Source organism: Pecten maximus, chromosome 5, assembly GCF_902652985.1.
Source record: "Pecten maximus chromosome 5, xPecMax1.1, whole genome shotgun sequence".
NCBI lineage: Eukaryota > Metazoa > Mollusca > Bivalvia > Pectinida > Pectinidae > Pecten > Pecten maximus.
Window position 1 is genome coordinate 30,815,184 of NC_047019.1, and position 22,190 is coordinate 30,837,373.

General features: G+C 37.8%; 1 protein-coding gene across 3 annotated transcripts; it reads left to right on the top strand.

The window, feature by feature from the left end:
* The first annotated feature begins 1,704 nt into the window (after positions 1–1,704).
* Positions 1,705–19,600, top strand: LOC117327774. Of its 3 annotated transcripts, none has more exons than XM_033884944.1 (8): positions 1,705–1,771; positions 2,956–3,055; positions 8,218–8,352; positions 11,091–11,240; positions 12,384–12,596; positions 17,050–17,216; positions 17,653–17,825; positions 18,101–19,600. In XM_033884944.1, the coding sequence occupies exons 2-8, from the start codon at positions 3,001–3,003 to the stop codon at positions 19,224–19,226; spliced, it is 2,019 nt and encodes a 672-aa protein (XP_033740835.1). In that variant the 5' UTR covers positions 1,705–1,771; positions 2,956–3,000; the 3' UTR covers positions 19,227–19,600. The 3 variants fall into 3 exon arrangements, with proteins under 3 accessions (XP_033740835.1, XP_033740833.1, XP_033740834.1); XM_033884942.1 differs by having other exon boundaries at positions 1,707–1,791; XM_033884943.1 differs by lacking the exon at positions 1,705–1,771 and adding an exon at positions 1,958–2,040.
* The last annotated feature ends 2,590 nt before the right edge of the window (positions 19,601–22,190 follow it).

The window sequence follows — 22,190 nt, forward strand, 5'->3', positions numbered from 1 at the left end:
TTTTTTTTTGTGACATGCCATGCAAGTAAAAAACTTTTCGAAAATTGTTTTGAACATGGCATTTTAGCTTCATAACCGATAATGTAGTTTTCGGTACATTAAGCTGATTTAATAAATAATCAACAGAGGAATATCATGTTTGTATGGTTATTGTGTAACTGTCTATTACAGGTATTTGCATCATACAGCAGACCCTCTGTGAGCTCATCAAGCCTTTTATATTAACTAATCATGGATGAAATTATAGTGAAATAGAGGGGAAAGCGACCAGTTTCTGACATAACTGCAATATTACTTGTTGTTTTCTTTACTCTCGATATGTATTTCAGGTATTTTATATGCGATATCTCTGGTTTTGTCTTTCCATATATATTCATTGTCACCAATAATGTTATCTACTTTGTTACACGCAGAAGAATTTGTTTTGAACATCCCCCAGATTTCACACCCATACAAGAGAATCGGCTTGATTGTATGGTCATAAAGGTGTAACAATGTATGTATACTAGGGCTTGAGGATGACATGTATTTTTGTAGATAGGCCTAGTATGGGCACCATGGCCTTCGTAGTTTTTTTTAACAACTCATTATGTGCCTCTGAAAAAAGACCACTGGGGGTGAATGTGTTGCCAAGATATTTATAATTTTCACACATTCAATAAATGAACCGTTAAATGAAAAATTGTCTAGAAAAAAAAATTACCGGTCTTGTTAAATATTATTAAATTAGTTTTTGATATATTAACATCCAAGCACCATTGTTCGCAAAATTCTTCCAGTTTTAATCATCTTTTCTGTAGGCCTTTAAAGGTATTGGATAGGATAACTATATATATGTCATCTGCGTACATTAAATAGTCAATATTCGGCGGTCATTGCTACTTAAATGGTCAGGGGTATTTGATAATAAATCAGGTATGGCATTGTAAACAATTTGAATAAGTTTGGACTAAGGACATCACACTGTCTTACTCCAATGTTAGAGTGGAATGGTTCTGTTATACGACTGTTTACTTTAACACATAAATAGTTTTTTCTGGTACATGCTCTTTATAATGTCGTAAATTTTACCGTTGATATCAAGACTTATGATTTTATGTTTTATGCCAGAATGGATAACCCTGTCAAAGGCCTTCTTGAAATCAACGAAACAGGCATAGAGTTTGCCTTTTGGTATGTTTGTATATTTGTCAATGAGGGTTTTCAGGACAAAGATGTGGTCTGATGTCCTTGACTTCTTTGAGAATCCAATTTGGGATGGATGAATGATTTTATCGGATTTACGGAAATTGTTAAGTCTGTTGTTTAGGATGGTATCAAACAGTTTCCCAAGGGTTGGGCTTATAGCAATTCCCCTGTAATTTTCTGGGTTTTACTGGGTCTTGGGACTTGAATATCGGGGTTATGTATGTATGAAGATGACAATTTGGTTGGATAGTACCCAGATGAAAGAACAAGATTAAATAGTTTTTTCTATGGCTGGGTTCATGTGGTTAATCCCTGCTTTTATTATTTCATTGGGGATTCCATCCAGACCAGGGGATTTGTTATTTTTCAAATTACATACGGCTTTTGATATTTCATCTGAAAATATGTGATTGATCAAACTAGATAGATCCGAATGTTCATAAAGAATTGTTGGACATTGTTCTGCTATTTCACGCTTAGTGGCGCTGTTATTTTGCTCAATCGGAACACCTCGCCTCCGTCTGCGAACGTTTCTGAGAAAATGACGAGGTGCTCCGACTGTTATTTGTTATGGTGGAAATGGGTAAAATCATAGAGACATGCGTATGTTTCTCATAAATTTTCAGCATACACAAACTTCCACTCACCCATATCTATCCAAGGCTTTACCTATAACCAGAGACGTATACTAATAAATTAAATACTGCTCTCGATACTGTTACTAGAGTTTTGGGAAGCTAATATTTATTTGTAAGGCTTTAGTGAAGTAGGGAGACGACTCTCGATCGCGAGTAACGGGTCTCCTACTGGCCCTAGGTAGATCTACCAGAGTCGTGTTACCCAAAATTCACGGTAAGTCTAACAGTATATATAGGCCTAGAGACTAGATGGCACCTCTCGCGTCCTCGCTGGGGACTCACGATATTCAAAGCTTTCTCCAACGAAGACCTCCCACCTCTCAAAAAATTCTACCTCCATATCACGTCAAGCCATTGGGTAATCCGAAGGGTTCTGATGTTAATATCGCCTTTCAAGCTGCCTTGTGTCTACGTAGTAAGATCGTCAGAAAATTCGGACTAGCCATTGGGTTGCATGGCATCCATGCAGTGCCTACTTTATATTGTCAATCATATCTGGTCCTTATCAATCAGGACAACTGACCTGTGGCTTGTTTGTGTATGTACACAGAAAGTGTGAAGGCAATTATAATAATTATATGACTAGCAGGAAACAATACGGGGTCTAGGGCCGCCCAGTTCCCTGCAGAATCTCTCGACAAATGGTGTATAATCATCAAATCCTAGCAGAGTTTCTGGACCATACTTTTCAAGCTCTAAAATGGTGTATTAGGCTAGCAGTATTATCATCATATTGTTGAAGTTTCAGGATCACATTTTCCTACTTTTATTTTCGCGATTTTCTTAATGAAATTTCATGATTACTGTTTAGAGGGCGTGGGACATTAAAGAAAATAAAGCAGGGATCTCGGAACAGCCCAAGACCAATTGGTTTCAAAATGAAGCTTATTTCTGCTGTGAATCTTTAAAAGTGTTTATGCTCACAAACTTCCAAACATGCAGAGTTTTCAGATTACATATAGAACACATAAGAATTTCTCACTGTATAGAATGCATTATACCCTTAGTAAGACACCGAGAAAACTCACGATCGAAACACTATCCTGCTGCCTTAGCATTAATTTGCAAATCTAAAACAAAGAATGCACAACAACAAATTGAGAGAGAAAAATTGATGTAATTGTTGCAGGTCCATATACAGAACAGAAGATTGTAAACAGATAACAGATCTAAGATGCTGAGAATGGATGGTCATCTTGCGAAAGACCATAACTACAGTGTCAAGCTTGGTGTGTATGCTTAGATTTTTTATTTAGATTGCATCCATGATTTACATGCATTCGTATTTTTTTCATTTAGATTGCATCCATGATTTACATGCATTCGTAATGAAATATTCAACAATTAAAAAAAAGTAAACATTTTAGTTTGACTCATGTAAATCAGACCCGTAGCCAGACCTAAATGAAAGTGGAAGCCCGGAAGGATAGGCTTTTCTGCCTCTCATAAAAGGGGAACGAGGGCTCCCCAGGTTTTTTTAGGTCATCTGACCCAAAGGGTCGGGATGACCTATAGCCATCGTGTTCCGTCTGTCGTCATCAGCCGTGCGTAAGACTTTTTATTTCAAAACTACTTCATCTTAACCCTTGGGTGGATTACAGCTAAATTTGGTGTGAAACATCTTTGGGGGAGGGCAATCAAATCTTATATAAATGAGGCTGGTGTGACCCCTTGGGACAGAGGGGCGAGGCCCCAAACAGGGAACTTTGGTGAATTTTTGCTATAAAATCCTACTCCTCCTTAACCCTTGGGTGGATTGCAATCAAATTTAGTGTGAAATATCATTGGGGGAGGGTGGTAATATTTAATGTAAATAAGGCTGGTGTGACCCCAGGGGCCCGAGGGGTTGGGCCCCAAAAGGGGAACTTCGGTGAATGTTTGCTTCAAACCCTACTCCTCCTTAATCCTAGGGTGGATGACAACCAATTTTGGTGTGAAGCATCATTGGGGAGAGCAATCATATTTTGTATAAATGAGGCTGGTCTGACCCCTGGGGCCTGAGGGGCGGGGCCCCAAAAGGGGAACTGTTGTTAATTTTTGCTTCAAAACTCTACTCCTCCTTAAGCCTTGGGCTTGGGTTGATGACAACCAAATTTGGTGTGAAACATTGTTTAGGGAGGGTATAATCTTATTTTATATAAATGACGGTAATGTGACCCCTAGGGGCCAAAATGGGAAACTTTGGTGAATTTTTACTTTAAGATTTTCGGTGTGAAACATTGGGGGAAGGCATTAATAATTTATATAATTGAGGCTTATGTGATCCCTCGGGCCGGAGGGGTGGGGCCCAGAAAGGGGAACTTTTGTGAATTTTTGCTTTAAAACCCTACTCCATGTTAACCTTTTGGTGGATGACAATCAAATTTGGTTTAAAACATCCTTTGGGGCAGGCAGTTATATTTTATATAAATTAGGTAGTGTGACCCCTGGAGCCCGAGGGGCCGGGGCCAAAAAGGGGAACTTTGGTGAATTTTTGCTTAAAAATCCTTCTCTTTAACCCTTGTTTGGATTTCATCCAAATTTGGTGTGAAAAATCATTTGGGGAGTGCAATCATATTTTATATAAATGAGGCAGGTCTGACCACTGAGGCTACAGTGGTGGGGCCCCGAAGGGGGAACTTTGGTGAATTATTGCTTTAAAACCCTACTCCTCTTTAACCCTTGGGTGGATTACATTCAAATTTGGTTTGAAACATTATAAGGGGATGGCAATTACAATTTATATAAATGTGGCTTGTGGGGCACGTGAGGCTTTTGCTTTAAAATCGTATTCCTTCTTAATGCCTTTATTGATTACATCCAAATTTGATTTGAAACATCTTAACTTAAATTATATAAATTATGATTGCTGTTCCCTTAAGTTAATGGAACAGCAATCATAATTTATATACATGTAAATGAGACAGGTCTGACCCCTGGGGGAAGAAAGGTGATGAGCCCAAAAGGAGTTCTTAGATTAAATATTGCTTTAAAATGCTACTACTCATTAATGCCTTAATTGATAATTACAACAATATTTAGTATGAAACATCGTTGGAGAAATCCCTAAATGAGGCTTGTCCCACCAATTGGGACAGAGGGGCATGCCCCAAAAGTGGGAACTTGGCTGAAATTTTGCTTTAAGATGCAGCTCCTCCTTTAAGCCAAAATGGATAAAAACCAGATTTGATCTGAAATATAACTGGCTGGGTATAGATAATTTATGGTAATGATGCAAGATTGAGGGGTGTGTCCCTGCTGTAAGTGTTTATCAGATGACCGTTAAGGCCTATGGGTTTTTTGTTATATTTCTAGATGCACAGAAGTGATATTAGAGCTATTCTGAGGGATATAATTGAGAAATTTAATCATATATTTTAAGAAACATTGAAATGACTGCTACATTTGCTCCTTCAATTACATACAGAGTAGTCGCAATACTCATGTAACTATGCCAGAGAGGACATTCATTCCCTGTCAACGGTTGATCTTAGGTATGTCTTAAGCCGACGCATGATGCTGAAGGGGCGTTCCACAGTCACAGATGTAATAGGCATACATTGGAGAATATCTAGATACCCTGAGACGTTCTGATACAGATTAGATTCCAACTGGTGTTACAGCGACTGTTGCTGTTTTCTCTGACCTGGCAACCTTTTGTCATCTGGTCTTCCATCGCTGAACTTCTGTATTAAATTGTACATTGGCAGTGGTCGGTATGTCATCACCGAATGATGAGTACATAATGAGACAGCTGTCCATCGTTCATGTCAGGAAAGTTTGTAGGTAAATGAAATTGCGCAGTTAATCTATGAAGATTCAAGGCTAACCTATCGGCCAATTCTATGACTTAATGGTCCATAAATGGCAGATACAGATTTCTCTTCCGATACCAAGAAATGGTTGTTACTGGCACAATTGCTCGATACATCAGCTCCTCTCGGACAGAACGAAGTATTTCTTTCCTGCCAAATCGACAGCCTTATTAGATATGGCATCGATCTCCCATACATTGTCATCTGCACGTTTGTTTGATAAAAGTATGATACACTTTTGACGTTATCAGGAGTCAACTAATTTCTCTTGTAAGATGACAGACAGGGCTGAGGATGTGTTCAGCTGTTAACAATGAAATTACGAAATCAAATTATGTGATGCAGTATGGTAGTGTAGAGGGAATGATATGATATTATCAAAAGAATAAATTCTTGAAAATAATTAGATGAAAACAAAAAATATCATCTTAACAAAATGATGTGGAACCCTGGGTAACGCTAGTACGCCTGGCTACGCGTCTGATACTACATACATTGTAGATGTTTTCTGACTTATTATAATAGGCATTCAGGAAATTAATTATTGCCCGAAGGGATCATTATCACATTCATAATGATATTGTTCATTGTGTATCTACTTAACTTGTGTAACTGTTCCATGTTCTATATCTATATTTGATGGTTTGCAATTTACCTGTGTCTTGATAAAGGGGCAGATTGCCTTGAAAATTCGACAATTTACTTGTCTGTACTGTCGTTATTACTACTTGTGTATATGAGATCAATAATAAAATGTCAGTAAAACAAATTAAGGAGCTCAATGTGATCCTGGAAATGAAAGTTAAGAAAGTCTACATCAAGATGTTCAAAAACTTACTGAGAAAAGAAATACATGTACTTGTAGTGCATTGAATTACTGGCTGTTGTACAGATCGATATCTCAGCGGTATACAATTACTGTACAGGGGTGTATACAATTTCATGTTTAAGATATACCTTTTGAAAGAAAAACCAGGAATTAGACTAAAGTAGTCTCAAGAGTCTAATTCATGATGACAGTTTAAATTAATTTGCACCTGCCCTGTTAAAGATCTAGCCTATAGGTATCAAGTTTTGGGAGATAAAAAAAAATCCTTTATACCAGGCACAGTATCTCTGATGGTAATGTTTGACATATAAATCAATCCATTTCTATGGAACATATCAGATTTTAGTGTGTACAGGATATTTGAAAATTTGTGCAGTTTACTCCTGTTTGCTGGTACATGGTTAATTGACTGTTACAGAATTTGCAGTCTATTATTTGCCAGTAACTTAGAGAGTTATTACCTTTTGTAATGATATTATCATTTGACCTTGCGAACAGATAACAGATAAGTAAATATCAACAAGGTTTGATGGAACTTTGATTTGACTTTTTGATGAAATTTAGTCTGAAGCATTATTGGGCAAAGAAGATCCAATAGTGTATCAAAAGAGGGTATGGGCCCCTGGGGCTGGAGAGAGGGCACAAAAAAATAATAAGAAATATTCTAAATTCCTCCTTCTTGAAGAATTACTGGATTAAGTTCATATATGTTTTACCATGGAAGATGCAGTGTAAAAGGTAAAGAAAAAAAAATTGTAATATAACTTAAATTAAAATATTTTTGCCATGATTACTGAAATATCCAGGTGAGCAATGCAAGCCCTCTGGGCCTCTTGTTTATGCATATCATGATACAGGAGTTATTTGCTTAAAAAATCACCTATGGCCAGGCTTTCCTACTGTGGTCTACTACGAATGTAGTTGGGATTCAAGTTTATACAAATGAAAGGGCTGATCCACCCAGAGGCCAAAAGGGGTCCATTTGGCAACATTGATATTAACATTTTCCTCTCTGGAACCACAGGGCCACGTCACTATCGTATCGTTTTGTAAACTCTTAATTTGTCTACCCTACGACTCATAATATCTAATACAGGTTATGAGTCGTAGGGTAGACATATTAAGAGTTTACAAAATGATACGATAGTGACGTGGCCCTGTGCTGGAACTAAGCAATGTATGGCATTTATATTTCAGTGCTAAAATTCCTAGATGGTTGGGATTCAAATTAATACAAATGATTGGGCTAACTCTAAAGGAGCCTGAAGTGTGAAAATCCTGTTGTAGAGATAGGCCCAGAGGTCTTTCCCCACCTCAAGGGACTTAGTTTCTTCAAACACAATTCTTCAAACACAATCATGTTGTAAAAACAATTATCTGGGCTCTTTTCACACCCCAAGGGAGTCTGGACATTGTTTCTGGGTTATATCCTTAAAGCAGTGAGATCCTCACCCCATGACAATATATAGTATCGCTCAAATTCAACAAGTAAAGTTATTAATTTAATTGAAAATTAACATTATTTTAACATTTGGTCAAATCCAAACAGGTGAGAAATACTAGGGCCCCTTTGTTCTTGCTCTGCTTACCTGTAGGTACATGTAGCAAATTCAATTAATGTTATTGTAAAAATACATGACAGATACGATGCTGAAATAAAATAACAGGAAAAGCCTATGTAGATCTTCTCCATTAAAAGTTTTATGATCTTAATTCACCCTAAATTATTGGCAGTAATAGTTCTACATTTTATTTAATTACTTTTTAGAAATCTCTCCCAATGAAAACACTCCTCAACATTTTGAAATGTTTGACAATGTGATCACCAGTTTCCTGAGAGAGCATGGTATTCCTGGAGCTTCCATGGCCATCACTCTGCATGGAAAGCCTGTATATATGCAAGGTAAATCAATTAATTTTCTTAATTTTCTAACATTGATATCTTATTGTAAGGAAAGTTGACGGGTTTCCATGAATGATAATAGTAAACAGCATTTATAAGTGCTCTAGCTGTCCATTTCTAATTCAAGACAATAGCAATAAGGTGCTTTGCAACATCCAATAATTAAAAAGTCCATGAAATATTTGGTGTATAAAATTAAAATATACTGGTATCCAATTGTAAAATATAAGGTAGTTAGACAGGATGAAATGCTAAAAAGTTTTCACAGCATTTTGTTATTATAAGACAGGAGTCTGAGACTTTAATGAACAATCTTGAAATTGAAGGTTCAATTAGTAATTCAAAATGGTAAACATCAAACCCTTTTTTTCATGGATGCCCTTTTTTTAGGTCATCTGGCCAGAAGGGTTAGGATGACCTATAGCCATTGTGCTCCATCCATCGTCATGCGCTGTCCACCGTCCCCTGTTAGACTACTACTTTCAAAACACTACTCCTCCTCAATGACAAAGCAAATTACTATCAAATTTGGTGTTAATTATCATTGGGGGAGAGCAATTATGTTATGTAAAATGAGGCCGGTCGGACCCCTGGAAACAGAGGGGTGGGGCCCAAAAATAGACACTTTGCTGAAATTTTGCTTTAAAACCCTGTAACTTGGGTGGATTACAACCAAATTTGGTGTGAAACATCATTTGTCAAGGGCGATCATATTTTATATAAATAAGGCTGGTCTGACTCGTGGGACCCAAGTAGTGGGGTCCCACAATGGGAACTTAGGTGAGATTTTGCTCTAAAATCCTACTTCTCCTTCATCATTGATTGGATTACAACCGAATTTGGAGTGAAACATCATTTGGAGAGGGCGAAATTTTGTCTGGAACATCATTAGGGAAAGGGCAATCTTAATTTATATAAATGAGGCTGGCTTGACCCCTTGGGACAGAGGGGTGAGCCCCCAAAATGTTAACTTGTCTGAAATTTTGCTTTAAGATGCTTCTTCTCCCTAAGCTAAAATGGATAAAATCCAAATTTGATCTGAAACATAACTGGCTGTGAATCGAAGATTTATGGCAATAATGCTGATTTGAGCCATTTAGATTGATGGTTGTGTCCCTGCTGTAAGTGTTTGTTGATGACATTTTGGCCCATCGTCCGCTTGTTTATAAGCTTATGCCGTGATGCGGAATCTGCCTTCTGTCCATCAATTTTGCCATCTGGCTTTATTTTTTTCCTTTAAACAATTTCTTCTCAATTATCTTTGGTACAGAGATCTAGTATTGGTCTGTAGCATGCTGGGATGAAGGACTACCAAGTTTATTCAGATGAATGACCTTGAACTTCCTTCATGGTCACAGGGATCAAATTATACATATACCAAAATTTCTAAATTACATCTTGATCAGTAAGCATGAGGTCTCGAAACCTGATATTTGGTCTGTAGCATGCTGGGATGAAGGGCTATCAAGAGTGTTCAAATGAATTACCTTGCTGTCATTCAAGGTCACATGGGTCAAATTTGCTAATGATTTTAAATGGACTTACCATATATGACCTAAAAAGGGTGCCTGCCTTAATAAGATCCTTACCTTTTTTTCCCCAAGAAAAAAAATCTTTGAGTGTCAAAATGGTGTTAAAAAAATTCATGTGGAATGTTTGGCTACTTTATGTGTTCAATTTTCTTCAGCAAATTAAGACACTGGAACACAAGTTTTCGCCACATTTTGTCTACTGAAGCATTCCTACAGATGTCAGTGCAAAGTGCACCCGAAACTTAACACATATAAAAATAATAACTTACCATCCTTATTTGAAGATAAAGTAAAAGACTTAATTCATGTTGTTAAGTAACTGTTGTTCAGAACAGAAAAGCTAGTAAAAGACATTGTAAATCAATTATTAGGTCTTGAAAAGAAAACACTGTCTGATATGATCTGGGAAATCACCTGTGTCTATAAATAGAACACAAATGAGTTCCATTTGAACATAAATGGTGGAACACACGTTCTCTGGTCAAAAGAACAACTGGCATGGTTTACAAGTTTACAGGAATAATCATAATGATTAGATATCTTCATCTGGAATATTTTTATGACTGAATATTTAACCGTTTCCAACAGTCTTTGGTATTCTGTTATAAGGTATAGTCTGTTTCATAAAACTATCATTTGATTTATATCTTTTGGAATTCATTCTTAATTTGTTAACATTATTGGGATGACTGCTTAATGGTATGCACATGTTGGCCCTGACTGATCCCTTAGACTAATGGGTCGAGCCAAAAAGTGTCAATTAAATTTACTGAAATATTTCAAATCTCAGGTGACTGTTAAGGCCCATGGGCCTCTTGTTTTATATATCTTTGAAACCATTGAGATACTGTTAAGGCCCATGGGCCTCTTGTTTTATATATCTTTGAAACCATTGAGATACCAACCCTATAACCATATATAGCATTGTTGGGCATAAGGAGATAAAGACAATCATGATGTAAAAAAAAAAAAAACCCTGGGGTCTTTCCCCACCTCTAGGGTCTTAGTTTCTTGGTTGTATTTTTGAAACCGTGGGATCCCTACCCTTCAATCATATACATCATCATTGTTTTACATCATCAAATACATATATTTACAAATTGAACATGAACATTATTTTGACATTTGGTCAAATCCAGTGAGGTGAATGATACAGCCCTATGGGCCTCTTGTTTTTAAGTGTGGTCACTGTTTTGTGTTTGTCAGGCTATGGTACAGCAGGACCTGGGAAACTGGTTTTGTCCAATTCCAAATTCCGATTGGCCAGTATCAGTAAACCAATCACAGCCATTGTTACAATGAAACTGTTTCAGAGTGGTCTTCTCTCACTGAATGACACAATTTTTGGAGCTAAAGGTATGTCTTTCTTACTTTATATCTTGGTTTAGTGTTTTACAAGTAAAATTACTGTTGCTAACATGTTCAAGCTATGCCATAAATTCTACCAGCATTTCTCTGTGAAGATTTTACATTTCAGAGGATGAAAAGTTAGTCCTCCGGTATATTTCAGAGGATGAAAATGTTAGATCTTGGGTGAAATTGTACATTTTGGAAATACTTACATCCTGGATGATTCATTTTTGTGGCAATAGCCATTTTAAGTCAGAGGTCATGTGTTAGGATTATTGAAGGGTAAATATAGCTTGTAATGATGTGTGCGTTTCTAAAAAGCATCCATTATTAGATCATCTGACCCAAAAGGTGAGGATAACCCATAGTCATCATGCATCATCCATTGTCATTCGCCGTCTGCCATCCATAAACTTTTAATTGAAACAACTTCTTCTTGATAACCAGAAGGGTGAGGGTACTGATATTTTGCATTTAGCTTCCTTGGACTAAGCTCTACCAAGATTGTTCAAATGAATGACCTTGACCTACTTCCAAGGTCACGGGGGTCATATTGGCCTACATTTTCAACAGACTTCTTCCCAATAACCAAAAGGCCTGGGGACTTGATATTGAGTCTGAAACAAGCATGGGTGAAGGGCTACCAAATTCTTAAATGAATGACCTTGATCTACATTCCAGGTCACAAGGGTAAAATATGCTACTTCTGCTTAATAACCAAGAGGCCCAGGGATTTGATATTGGGCCTGTAGCATGATGGGGTGAACGGCTACCAAGTGTGTTGAAGTGAATGACCTTGACCTACATTCAAGGTCACATAGGTCAAATAGGTTAAGAACTCTAAACAACTTCTTCTCAATAACCAAGAGGCTCAGGGACTTGATATTTTGCCTCTAGCATATTGTGGTGAAGGACTACCAAGTTTGTTCAAATAAATATCCTTGATAGCAAAGAGACCTGATATAAGGCCAAATGTATGCTGGAATGAAGGACTGGAAAATTTATTGACTTGAATAAACCTAGCCAACTTGATATTTGATAGAAGTGATTATCAGCATAGTATCTGCAGAAATGACCTAGATTAACTTCAAAGTTGCTGTAGAGACAGATGAGCAATATAAACCCATTGGGCCTCTTGTTTATGTACAGGTATTACCGGTTATAAGCCGTCCAGTAAGGGTGACCGTCGATTGACCAAGATTACTGTAGAACACCTCCTCCAGCACTCATCCGGCTGGGATAGAGACAGGGTCGGGGATCCAGTGTTTTGGAATCTAGAAAAGGTGTGTCCTGGACATGAGCCTACAGCCAAGGAAACACTGCTGTATTACATGATGTCACGCAAGCTTCAGTTCTCGCCAGGTCATTGTTTAATACTGATGATCATGATTCTATTGTAAATCTGTCATGTCACAAAAATCAGTTGCAGTAGGTTTTTCATAAGAAATCAATATTTTCTAATGTAGTTAATTATTGAATTTGTAACATTTTATTGGATCAACTATCTACTTTTTTACCTAAAATGATACATTATTAAATTGCAATATTTACTAATTCAGAGTTCAGTCAGAATTATGATAATTGTTAGTGTGTTACATGTGTTTAAACAGTGTAACATTGCGAATCAGCAGGTTTCCATATTTCTGGTCATTATTGGTTCACCTGGCCGGAAGGTGCAGCATCTGTTGTTCGTCTTCCATCAACATTTGCTTCAAATCACTACTTGTCAAAAAGTCCTGAATAGATTTGAACCAAATTTGGTCAGAAACATCTTTGGGGAAGGGGAACAGATTTTGCATAAATGGAGACTGTGACCCCCGTGGGGCCTGAGGAGGAGGGCCCAATAAGGGAAATAGAGGCAAATCATTTAAAATGCTACTAGTCATAAAGTACATCGGAGATTTCCGTGGATTGCCAGCGGACAATGGCCTTTCCACCAGCGACTGTTCAAGCCAAACCAGTGGCTTAGGAAGTTGTCAAAAAGGGGGGGGGGGGGGCATATTTTTTTAATCTTAAATTGTATGCACTAAACAAATCGTATGCCATCTCCGCAAAGTTAGCCAATAATTATCATTTCAACATCCCCATGATAATTTATGTAATACAAAATAAGTTGTTTATGCAAATCAGGATATATCATTTATAGGAAAACATGAATCACCAGGTGCTGATAATGTGAGCGTGAGCCGAATTTCTTTTTTGGCGAGAGGACTGGCTGCTTCCCAGTGGGTGCAGGGCAGTGCCCTGATAGGGGGTTCCAAGGCAGGATCAATCGGGATCAGGTGCAGATCCAGGATTTTTGAAAGGGGGGGTGTCCATTAATTAAGTGATTATGCTAGCACGGTAGGCGTGAGCTGAATTTTTGTTCATTTTTAAGGCTATGAAAAAATGTTCCTCCCCTGAAAAAAACGTGGATGGGTGGGTCCTGGGGGTCAGGCCGAAAACGAAAAAACTTATATTTTCACCACAAAATCTTAGTATTTTCACTGCTCATCGCTGCATATTATTAGCTCACCTGGTCCGAAGGACCAAGGTGAGCTTATGCCATACCGTTGCGACCGTCGTCCGTCGTCCGTCCGTCCGTCTGTCGTCCGTCGTCCGTCCGTCCGTCAACAATTGACTTCTTCTTCATAACCACACATCAGAATTTGACCAAATTTGGTCAGAAGCATCCCTATGGGTAGGGGACTCAGAATTGTACAAATGATGGGGCTGACCCCCTGGGGGCCTCTGGGGCGGGGCCAAAAGTGGTCATTTTTGCGCTATTGATATAAACGACTTCTTCTCTAAAGCCAAGCAATGGCTATCACTCATATTTGCCTGGTAGCATCACTATGGGGTGGGGATTCAAAATTGTACAAATGATGGGGCTGACCCCCCAGGGGCCTGAGGGGCGGGGCCAAATGTGGTCAATCTGGCTATATTGATATAAACGACTTCTTCTCTGAAACCAAGCAATGGCTATCGCTCATATTTGCCTGGTAGCATCATTATGGGGTGGGGATTTAAAATTGTACAAATGATGGGGCTGACCCCCTGGGGGCCTCTGGGGCGGGGCCAAATGTGGTCATTTTTGTGCTATTGATATAAACGACTTCTTCTCTGAAACCAAGCAATGGCTATCACTCATATTTGCCTGGTAGCATCACTATGGGGTGGGGATTCAAAATTGTACAAATGACGGGGCTGACCCCCCAGGGGCCTAAGAGCGGGGCCAAATGTGGTCAATCTGGCTATATTGATATAAACGACTTCTTCTCTGAAACCAAGCAATGGCTATCGCTCATATTTGCCTGGTAGCATCATTATGGGGTGGGGATTCAAAATTGTACAAATGATGGGGCTGACCCCCCAGGGGCCTGAGGGGCGGGGCCAAATGTGGTCAATCTGGCTATATTGATATAAACGACTTCTTCTCTGAAACCAAGCAATGACTATCGCTCATATTTGCCTGGTAGCATCATTATGGGGTGGGGATTCAAAATTGTACAAATGATGGGGCTGACCCCCTGGGGGCCTCTGGGGCGGGGCCAAAAGGGGTCATTTTTGCACTATTGATATATAAACGACTTCTTCTCTGAAACCAAGCAATGGCTATCACTCATATTTGCCTGGTAGCATCACTATGGGGTGAGGATTCAAAATTGTACAAATGATGGGGCTGACCCCCCAGAGGCCTGAGGGGCGGGGCCAAATGTGGTCAATCTGGCTATATTGATATAAACAACTTCTTCTCTGAAACCAAGCTATGGTTATCGCTCATATTTGCCTGGTAGCATCATTATGGGGTGGGGATTCAAAATTGTACAAATGATGGGGCTGACCCCCCAGGGGCCTGAGGGGTGGGGCCGATTGTGGTCAATTTGGCTATATTGATATAAACAACTTCTTCTCTGAAACCGAGCAATGCCTGTCACTCATATTTGCCTGGTAGCATCACTATGGGGTTGGGATTTAAAATTGTACAAATGATGGGACTGACCCCCCAAGGGCGTGAGGGGCAGGGCCAAATGTGGTCTATCGGGCTATATTCATATAATTGACTTCTTCTCTGGAACCAAACAATGGATATCTCTCATATTTTACTGGTAGCATCACCTTGGGGAAGGAATTCGAAATTGTACAAATGACGGGGCTGACCCCCTGGGGTCTCAGGGGCGGGGCCAAAAGGGGTCAGTTTTACAGAATTGATATAAACGACTTCTGCTCTGAAACTAAGCAATGGATATCACTCATATTTACCTGGTAGCATCCCTATGGAGTGGGGATTCAAAACTGTACAAATGGTGGGGCTGACCCCCAAGGGGTCTGAGGGGCGGGGCCAAAAGGGGTCAATTTGGCTCTCTTAATATAAATGACTTCTTCTCTGAAACCAAGCGATGGATATCGCTCATATTTGCCTGGTAGCATCACTATGGGGTGGGGATTAAAAATTGTACAAATGATGGAGCTGACCCCCCCCCCCCGGGGCCTTAGGGGCAGGGCCAAATGTGGTCAATTGGGCTATATTGATATTAGCGACTTCTTCTCTGAAACCAAGCAATGGATATTGCTCATATTTGCCTGGTAGCATCACTATTGGGTGGGCATTCAAAATTGTACAAATGGTGAGGCTGAGGGGCAGGGCCAAGAGGGGTTAATTTGGCTGAATTGATATGAACAACTTCTTCTTTGAAACTAAGCAAGAGATATCGCTCATATTTGCCTGGTAGCATCCTTTTGGGTAGGGATTCAAAATTTTATAAAGGAAGGAACTGACCCTCACTCCCCCTGGAGTGCAGAAGGCGGGGTCAAAAGGGGTCAATTGGTTTAAACAACTTCTTTTCTGAAACTAAGCAATGGATATCACTCACATTTGTGTGGTAGCATCCCTATGGGGTTGTGCCAAAAGTTAATTTTATTTCATGGATTAATGCATTTTTTGACATCAAATCCTTACGTACCCATATAAAATGCCTATGATATATTGACATAGCAATACCAGTGACAAATATACTTAATCATCATTCTTGTTTCATATCTCATGAAATCCAGGTGAGCGATACAGGCCCTCTGGGCCTCTTGTTTTATTTTATTAGTTTGATAAATTTCTATATATCTTGCAAAAATGCAATAAAAAAAGACATTTTCTCACTGAACACTTTTATTTAATGAATCGGTTAACTCCGTCATGGTGACCTACAATCAACACACATGTGCATATAAGATATACATGTGCTACGTACCGCTACTGTGTGTACAATCTGATTTCTTAAAAAGTATTTTTACCTTAGATAAAGACCCTGCAGAATGGTGAAATAGCACCAAGGCTTTGTCCACGTTTTGTGATTTTTACATAGGTTGAAAACATAAAATAAACAACTTACCAACAGTCCATGTTTTGTGATTTTTATGGTGTTAAAAACCTGAAATAACTGAAATATAAAAAAATCTTTCAATGCGTCATCATTACAAGCTGATGTTTTTGTGAAACACCTATTTAAACAATTTCTAAATCTAGTTAATTGTGAATTATGTTACAGATATTCTTTCCATATATTACATACAAATGTACTTGTAATCATATCTTGGTTACGTATGTTAGTTTATGATTTGTAAGTACTAACTATATATTATATATATATATATATATATATATATTGATATCAGTTATTATCTGCTTTACGTTTGAAACAAAAACATGACCAGTCCATAAAACTTTAATTAATACGCTATTAGCTATTCGCTGTAGTACCGTTACAATAACTGTAAGCTAACTCATCATAGATACATAGTGGACTGAGTATTCCTAATATCTTCTGTCTACATGTTGTAGGTAAACGTCACTCCTATTCTAATCTTGGCTACCTGGTGCTGGGAATAGCTCTAGAAAAGAAACTTAGAATGAAATATGAGGACCTGGTGCATGAATGTCTGGGGGACGTCACCAGAAACACAATGTATGTTGGTACAGCAAAAAAGTCGGTAGAGGACTTTCAAGAGGTAATCTAGATCTTTCAGAGTCTTTGAAGAGATATCCTACTTACATTTGTATAATTATATAATACTGTGCAGGTGTAATGTGTCTGTTTTAGAGACATGTAGAATATGTATGACACTGGGTTTGCAAATGCAACATATCTATTGTTTTACAGAGACAATCTATCTGGTCTTTAATAAAGTTATAAATATTCTGTTTGGGGTTTTAAAGAGAATATACCTTTCATGATAAGAAATAATGCTTTTGATTTTCATTATCTGTTTCGACACTGTCAACTTATTTCAAAGATCGGCATTTATCTGCAGATAGTAATTGAACTGCTGTTTAAAAATCTGATCACACTAAAGCATAGCATTTGACAGACAATAATGTATTACATGTCTTAACTACATACTAAACCTGTAATTACTGTCTATAACATTATTGATTTTTACACAGGTTGAATATTACAATAACCGAGAACCTAGTATGGCCCCATCTGTCTTCCCGGGGGAGGGGCTGGTGACCCCCCAGTATGGCTCCTTCCCAATGGAGGACACAGGGTCCTATGGGGGCTGGGTGTCCTCGGCAGGACACCTCCTCTCTCTGTTCGACAGACTGACTGGCAATGAGTATGTACTACTACTTCAATGTATTCTTAGTTATATATATATACACATGTAGCTCCAAAATATTGGCTATTACCAGCATCTATTCAATAGTGACAATAGTCAATATACATACAAGGAATGCTCTCCTGATTTAATGAATACAATTGCTTTTAAAATTTGTAATTTTGAATGATATAAAAAGTAGGACTTAAAAATGAGAATTTAGAAATTAAAAATCTTTGTGATGTGAGTATGTGATGTTGTTTTATTTATTTTTTTATTTACTTCTTCAACAGTTCCAGTATCTTTATATTGAGACCAGATACATTCAAAAGAATGGTACAGCGACCTACCTATGAAAATGGAAACGATTGGTATGGCTTTGGACTGGATGTTCAGGATGGGGGTCATAGTTGGGGTCACACAGGTGCTATGGAAGGCACATCAACAACATTTCTCCACCATAAATCAGGGTTGAGCTGGGTCCTCCTCCTCAACTCTTGGTCACGGGATATGGATCTAGATGGCCTTGTCAAATTTGCACTGACTCATGTGTCAGATCTTCCACTGTGGAATCCAGTGATGCTATCCTTGACTGAAGTAAGGGGAGATAACTTTTATAAAATTGAATCAAAGTTACAGATAGTGTGTGTACTTGTGTTGTATAGGGAGCTGATTACACACATTAGAGATTTGACTGATAAGGGTTATTGGATAACAGCCCTCAACATGTTTGAACACCATCATCAGCTGTATTTTAACATTGTGTGGAGAGAAAATAAAGACAATATTTTCTGGAAAGTAAACCTTTATACGGATGATGATCCTCAGCTTTACAAGGATTTTCCTGAGGAATGTGAAACAGATTTATGTGTAGATATTTTAGATACCTGTTATTTTAAAGGAAAATTTCAATACATTTTTGTTTGTAAAAAGAAAAACACCTTTATAAAGCAAATCTTATCATTTCAATTGCCTGGACAAATTCATTTGGAACATTTGTCTGATTTGAAAAAGGTAAATTATGACATAAAAGTACAATCTGTGAGTGTAAAACTGGGTGACATATTTGTGTCCTCTGTCTTTTTTCACAATGGTGGTCAACACTGTACCACCATATCCTGGCTACAGATCACCCCTGACAACTTTGTGTACGAGCTAAGTAAGAAGTTATCACTGGGCACATTTGGCCTTGCATATGTGAAGTTTTACACGGACGGAGATCTCCCGAGTGTGAGTATGATCCTGACTACAGAAGAACCTTTGTTATGTCATCAGAGACATGATGTGTCTAGGTTTGGTTTTCTTTATGAACTTCACCAGAGTGCTGATGTCCCCATACAATTTCTGTGTGGCTACAAGTCCGAGGACATCCTCAACTTTGCTGCAGTATGGGAAGCAAACAAAAATGTTGGCAAGTGATTGTTCAGTAATGGCTGGGATATGAAAAAATCCATATTGCTGAAATTGTTAAGGAACTCATTTGGACTGTGAGGTAATTTTACTAAATTTTAAAAACTCTATACAGTATTTTTTTTTTATCATTATTTTAAAGTACCATTTTTGATCATTTTTATAAAGAGATTAAAAATATTGCTATCAACACCTAGAGACAGTAAAAATGTATTTGTGTGTTGTGGTAATGTTACAAGCTGGAGATGAACTAGAGTTGATCAAAACATATTGACATGGTAATAGTGTCATCAGATTCTGAAAATTCTGTACTGTATTTTTGTACTACACTTGTACTTAAAGCATTCTTTTACCCTGTTGCTTGTAATAAACAATATCAAAAACATATTTTCAAGTTATTTTTCAATGTTTTGTGACTGTATTTACTTGTATGAAACAAAAGTAACCACCGAGAAAGGTAAATTGCATACAAATGTATGTGTGTAGGGTTTTCTCCAGATATTATGATCTTGTAATTCATGTATCTTTTGCAAAATATATACTTGTTGAATACCATCATATAATCATGTTAAAAAGTATTCATTTTATTTGGGAAGGTCTGTTTGATTGTTTGCTGGATTTATCACCTTTGAACAGTCAAGGTAATTTTGAGTTGGGGTTTTCTTGTAGTAGTTGGTGACTACCTCACTGAATAATATACAGGAGGCCCATCACATGCCACCAAGTGCAATTAGCCCATTTCTCTGATTCCCGAGAATCACAAACATGTACCTCAAATCTTTACCCGAGATCATATGACTGACGATCACGGTTTTCTTCAGAGATCTACATTTTCAACGGATTTCTTTGAAACATGGCAGGATTTATAATCATGACATAAATCTGTGTTCCCTTGAGAGACATTTTGATAAAACTATTTTTGCAAAAGTCATTGCCTTTGTTTATATCCATTACATTAGTCAGTGTATAAAGTGATGTAAATCTTAAGATTATGTCCTGCCCTATTTTAACCTGTTTTACTCTATGATGGAAGAATCATTTACAGTGTATTTAGGGTAATTGTTACATCCTCAGTGATATTATTATTTCTTTATTTTATGCACATTTATGACTTGGACCGTGCATGACAACAGAAATACATGAACACGGTGGCTAGAACAACCTCTAATAGAATACACTAACAAAGGTGTTCATCATACACCAACAAATCCCTCCTCCACGTTCCACTTCAACTCTATCTTAGACATAGTGCTCTTACGTCATCTCTGGACATGTCAATCACCACTCCATGACGTCTTGGCATTATCTCGGGTGAACCCATTATTACCAATGTCACACTTTGTCTTCCTGAAGACAAGATAAACGTTGACTACTGTAAATCACTTATATTTCGCGAGTACTTAATTTTGCGAACTCACCTCATTCGACTTATTCACGAATACATAATTTCGTGAATTCTAATTTCAAAATGACTTTAAATTTGCGATTGACATTAACAGGTCGGCAATATTTCCATGTGGAGAATGAAGTGATTTGTTTTCATTGTAAATAAAGCTTTCATGCCTATTCATATATAGTGTTTTGTGACATAAAATTACAATCTCATAAAAGTATATAATTTATCATTCTTTTATTACTTTAACGATGATGTCTGTTCACCAACTAAAGATCACAGTAGGTTCAAAATGGATGCCACTTATTCTTGTCATTCTTATATAAATATTCGCGAGGGATTTGAATTCGCGTTTCACACTCCTCGCGAATTAACGCGAAAATAAATCCCACGCGAAATATAGGTGATTTACAGTATACAACTTGATCTCTATAGTCGCCAAGATAACACAGCAACATGCTGACTGGTATCGGTAAATGGAACTCATTCAACACATGCAACAATCATCACATCCTACCAAGACATACATGCCTTAATGGATTTTGAGGGTATTTGGTCAGGAGCATTAATGGGCGAAGGAGATCCAATGTATAGGAGGGATGGGGCCCTATAGGGGAAATATAGCAAATAACTTTAAAATACTTTTTCTTTTTTAAGAATGACAGGAGACTTGGTCAACATTTGATTTACACCATTGTTTCGCAATGTAGCTCAAAAAATTGGAAAATATTTGTAATCTAACTTCAATGAGAGTGTTTTGCATGATTACTGAAATATCCAGGTGAGTATAATGCAAGCCCACTGGGCCTCTTGTTGATTTGTTTGTGGACTTTAAAAGGAAAATTTAAACATATTTTTCTGTAATAGTGTAACATGGCAGCAATGGAATTGAAAAGAATATAAGCTATTTGATTGTTACAAAATAACGGCAATTCTTCATCCAATTGTTTCTTCATTCATGTAGGCAGAAACTCTATTTTGAAAGCCGAAACCTCCACTATTTTAGCTTGAATTTATATCATCAACATTTTTGCATAAATGGTGACTGACCCCCCCTTTTGGGCCAGAGGAACAGCTCACAGGGAGAGTGCCAAAAACAGGAAATATAAGCAATCCTTTAAATCGCTACAAAGTACAGAGTGGATTTGAACCAAACAGGATAAGAGCTAACCTTAGGGGAAGGACAACCGATTTTGCATAATTGGTGAAACTACTAGGGCCTAGAGGGGTGGGGCACAATAGCGGAAATACAGGTAAGTCCTTTTAATTGCTAATTGTCACAAAGTACCTAATGGATTTGAACTAAATTTGGGGAATGGCAACAAATTTTGCATGAATGGTGACTTGAACCCAGGGGAAAGATGGGCGGGGCCCGATAGGGAGATAGCAGTTAGTCCTCTAAATGACTACTTGTCATGGACAAGTGAATAGATTTTAACCAAATTAGATCCAAAGCATCCTTTTGGAAAGAGGACCAAATTCTTCATAAATGGTGACTGAACCCAAGGGCCAGAGGTACAGGGCCCAATAAAATAAATAGAAGTAAATCTTTAAATTGCTAATAGTCATGAAAAACTTTT

Bases quoted from the DNA above. Each gene is read 5' to 3' on its own strand.
- LOC117327774 (XM_033884944.1), top strand. From the start codon at position 3,001: ATGCTGAGAATGGATGGTCATCTTGCGAAAGACCATAACTACAGTGTC. The intron at 8,353-11,090 runs GTAAATCAATTA...TGTGTTTGTCAG, and splicing joins AAAGCCTGTATATATGCAAG to GCTATGGTACAGCAGGACCT. The intron at 11,241-12,383 runs GTATGTCTTTCT...GTTTATGTACAG, and splicing joins CACAATTTTTGGAGCTAAAG to GTATTACCGGTTATAAGCCG.